Raw genomic sequence first — 3885 nt, 5'->3', positions numbered from 1 at the left:
CCCTTGGGCTCTGCACCGAGGCCGTCGCTGTCCCATCCACCTTCCTCCAAGAGCTTTTTGTGGAGGAAGCAGAATGGCACCTTCTTTGCCTTGTTCTGGGATGTTTTCCCTTGTTACAGTATCTTGAACATCCCTGGGTAATTAAAATGTTGCTGTTGGTATTTCCTGGGAATGTTGCTTTGGTTTTGTCTCAAGTTTACAAACAATTTCAGGAGTATGGCCCAGGCTCCAGCAGGGTGTGGGCAAAATGGAATATCCATGGCATAACTTCTACCAGCACTGCTCCATGTTCTGCACCCCAGGGAGAAGGGAGGGGAAAACACATCCTTCCACTAGCCCAGGTGGCTCCAAGCCCCACCCAGCCTGGCCTGGAACACTCCCAGGGATGGAGCAGCCACAGCTGCTCTGGGCACCCTGTGCCAGTGCCTCAGCACCTCACAAGGGAGAATTCAATCCCAGTATCCCATCTATCTCTGCCCTCTGGCAGTGGAAGCCATTCCCTGTGTCACAGGCCCTGTCCAGCATTCCCGGGTCAGGCCCAGGCTCTTTGTTCCCTGGATCCATACCATGGAATGCTTTGCAGCTCTCTGGAGCAGCAGCTGTTTTACTTGTCAGTGGCCACTGGATCCCTTCTCTGTGGGCACACTGGAAAACTCCCTTGTCTGCTGTTTTTTTCATTCTCCCAAATCTCCCCAGCTCTCTGCTTCCCACGGTGTTCCCTCTGCCTCTCCCTTTGCTGAGCTCATGGCTGTCTGCTTCTTTCCCCTCACTTCCCCTGCTCCTTGTTCCTTCACAGCTTGTCATGCCCAACTGCCTGCACAGCTCCTCTTGGGCTGGGGGAAGGGCAGGGAAGTTGGGATGTGCAGTAGGAAGATCAGGAATTGCTTGGCTGTTCCATCGTGTGAAAAACTAACTGTGTGAAAACCACCCTGTAGCCCAAAGGGAAGGAGCACAGCTGGCTCTGACTGTACCACAGCCCCAGGGAAGCCCCAGGTGCAGGGAGTCTGGTTTCTTACAACTCACACTGCTCCTTCTGGGCCCCCTTTGAGATAAACTGCAGAAGTTCCTGATCCCTCACTGTTTACTCTTCTTCCTGTCTTAATAGCACCTCTGGTCACAGCTCCCATGCCCCGTTCCATACCTGACACCATTGATTGCTGAGATCTGGGGGATTCTGGCTTTTAAAAGTCTCTCAGCTGCTCTAGGATGGGCACTGGGCTTGAGCTGTTCATCAGTCCTGGTGATCCCCCTTGCTCCTGGCACAGTGTTCTGACTGTCCTGCATCATGCCATGCACACACACACACCTTCCTGTGCCAAGGGGATTGTGCCATCTCCTGACAGGCTCATCTCAGGGCTGTGGGATCCCACTGCCCTTGGTCTAGGACACAGAACACAATGTACTCATTACACATTGGTAATCATCTGAGAGAACATTACCAAGAGCTTCCCTTCTTCTTGCAGACACATGAAAATAGAGGTTTCATACTCATAGTGTGTTAAGGGGTTGGAATGGAGCTTAGAGCTCACCCAGCCCCAACCCCTGCCCTGGGCAGGGACACCTCCCACCAGAGCAGGTTGCTCAAGGCTCATCCAACCTGGCTGTGAACACTGCCAGGGTTGGGGCAGCCACAGCCTCCCTGGGCACCCTGGGCCAGGGTCTCACCACCAGAACAGGGAAAACTGCCTAAGATCTAACCTAAATTTCCCTCCTTCACTTTGTGCCCCTTGTCCTGTCCCTGCAGCTCCTAACACAGATCCCTCTGCAGCTTCCCTGGAGCCCCTTCAGCTCCTGCAAGGTGCTCTGAGCTCTCCACACAACCTTCTCTTCTCCAGGCTCAACAGCTCCAACTCCCTCAGCCTGTTCCTGTAGGGAAGGTGCTTCAGTCTTCTTCCCAGGTAGGCTGGGCCTAAGAAGTCAGCCTAAATGCCACAGTGGGCCTGAGATCCTCAGAGCATCAGCCAGACCTGGTGGTTTGGATGCCAGAGCCATCAACACATCCTGCTGCTCCTGCAGCCCCCAGGGAGGTGTGAGCAGGACCCCAGGAGTCAGCTGCTGCATCACCCCATGGTGTCTGGGGCAGCTCTGGTTTGTGTCCTGGGACTTGCCTCAGAGTGTGGTTTATTGGGAGGATCAGCCTCTTTAAATGGTTCCTGCTCTGTTTCAGGAGAAGAAGTTGCTCTGTACTGTGCCAAGTACCTCCCTGAGATCATCAAAGACCAGAAGGCCTACAAGGAAGGCAAATTGCAAAAGGTAAGGAGCCAACTCTGCCATGGAAGGAGTAAAGAAAGCCTTTGTGTGGGTACCCAGTGCCACTGTGCAGGTTGTCCAGGGAGGTGATGGAGCCTCCATCCTTGGAGCTGCTCAGAACCTGTCTGGACATGGTCCTGGACACCTCTGGGTGTCCCTGCTGGAGCAGGGGTTGGATCAGGAGAACCCCAGAAGTCCTGCCAGACTCAGCCATGCTGTGGCTCTGTATGGTGTGTGCTGGAGGAGGCTGGATTGCACAGCATGGGAGGCATCCCTGAGGGAAAGGGGAGCTGGTCACTCATGTCCGTGTTCACTCACAGGCCCTGGAGGATGCGTTCTTGGCCATCGATGCCAAGCTCACCACTGAGGAGGTGATTAAGGAGCTCTCCCAGATGGCTGGGCGGCCCCAGGATGATGAAGATGAGAAGGAGAAAGTCGCTGATGAAGATGATGGTAAGTCAGATGACACTGAGCAGACAAGACTACAGCCCCACGACAGGGTCCAAGAGCAGCAGCACCAGGTCTCCTTTGGCACAAGGTTTTCTGTCCCAGTTTCTTAGGTAAATTTCAGCTGAGATGAGCTGCTGCTCCTGAGCACTGTCCATGGCCTTGGGCTGGGGCTGAAGGAGCCCTGATCCACTCAGGAGCTTAACGCCATGGATAACAAACCAGCCGGTCACCGTTTTCCATAGAGCTTCCTCCACAGAGTGCAGGGTTCCAGGGTGTGCCAGGAACTCTGGGCTGAGTTGTGGAAGGTGCAGCACTCAGCTCTCCCAGCCTGGTGGCAGCCACCAGCTGAGGTAGGACTGAAGTATATTCCAGTCTCTTCAGTAATTCTTCCCACAAGGAAGCAAATGTTCTACCAGCAGGTGGTTTCCAGCCCACAGAGCCAGCCAGGAGGTGATTCCCAGGGTGGAATCCTGTGCTGCTCTCTCTGTGTACCTTGTGACCAGCCTTGAGGCAGATGCAAGGCGATACCATCACCCTGAACACTGTGTGGGTCTGGAGATGCTGAATTTGTTGGCCCTTGTTCTCCAGCTGACAGGGATGAAATGGGTGGGTGGTTGGTTGGTTGGGTTATCTTTTTGTCCTGTATTTTCAGGAGCATTTGGGATATGGGTATTTGTTTTCCTTTTGGGATCAAATAGCAAGGCAAACTATAACCAGGGGGATGTCAGTAGGGAAGCAGTGGCTCATGGTTTAGGGAAAGTCATTCCATTTCCTGTCTAGTCCCTCTTGAGAAATGCTGTGGTAACTGCCCAAAGCTGTGCTGTGACCTGTTGCACCTGTCCGGGTGCTCTTCTGGGAGCAGTGGGACAGCACAGGCCTGGCTCTGGCTGTGTCTGTGTGCCTGCCATTCCTATCCTGCAGCCCCTGGGAGCCGAGGGATGGTTCAGGCCTGGCTGTGTCTGTTTGTGCCTGCACTTGGAGCCACGGCCCTGCTGTTCCCATCCTGCAGCCCCTGGGAGCCGAGGGATGGCTCAGGCCTGGCTGTGTGCTCACAGTCAGCCTTGGGAGCACTGCTGGGACTCAGCCCCAGCATGGTGGGTGTCCTGCTCTCTGCCCTCACCTCTCTCCTCTCTGCTCGCAGTGGACAATGAGGAAGCTGATCTCCTGCACGAAGGAGCCACAATG

The 3885-nt window shown here is 54.7% G+C and overlaps 1 protein-coding gene across 1 annotated transcript in view; it reads left to right on the top strand.

Moving 5' to 3' along the window:
* Window positions 1-3885, top strand: part of PPM1G (protein phosphatase, Mg2+/Mn2+ dependent, 1G) — a gene marked incomplete at its 5' end in the record, with an annotated part of 9717 nt that overhangs the window by 1818 nt on the left and 4014 nt on the right. The window contains 3 exon segments of the mRNA XM_009070614.1: window positions 2168-2253; window positions 2571-2703; window positions 3842-3885. The exon segment at window positions 3842-3885 is cut by the window's right edge and continues 471 nt beyond it. Coding sequence (XP_009068862.1) covers window positions 2168-2253; window positions 2571-2703; window positions 3842-3885 — 263 coding nt within the window.

Source organism: Acanthisitta chloris, unplaced genomic scaffold, assembly GCF_000695815.1.
Source record: "Acanthisitta chloris isolate BGI_N310 unplaced genomic scaffold, ASM69581v1 scaffold3960, whole genome shotgun sequence".
NCBI classification, from domain to species: Eukaryota; Metazoa; Chordata; class Aves; order Passeriformes; family Acanthisittidae; genus Acanthisitta; species Acanthisitta chloris.
The sequence above is the reverse complement of the archived record's forward strand: the minus strand, read 5'-3'. Positions and strand labels throughout refer to the sequence as shown.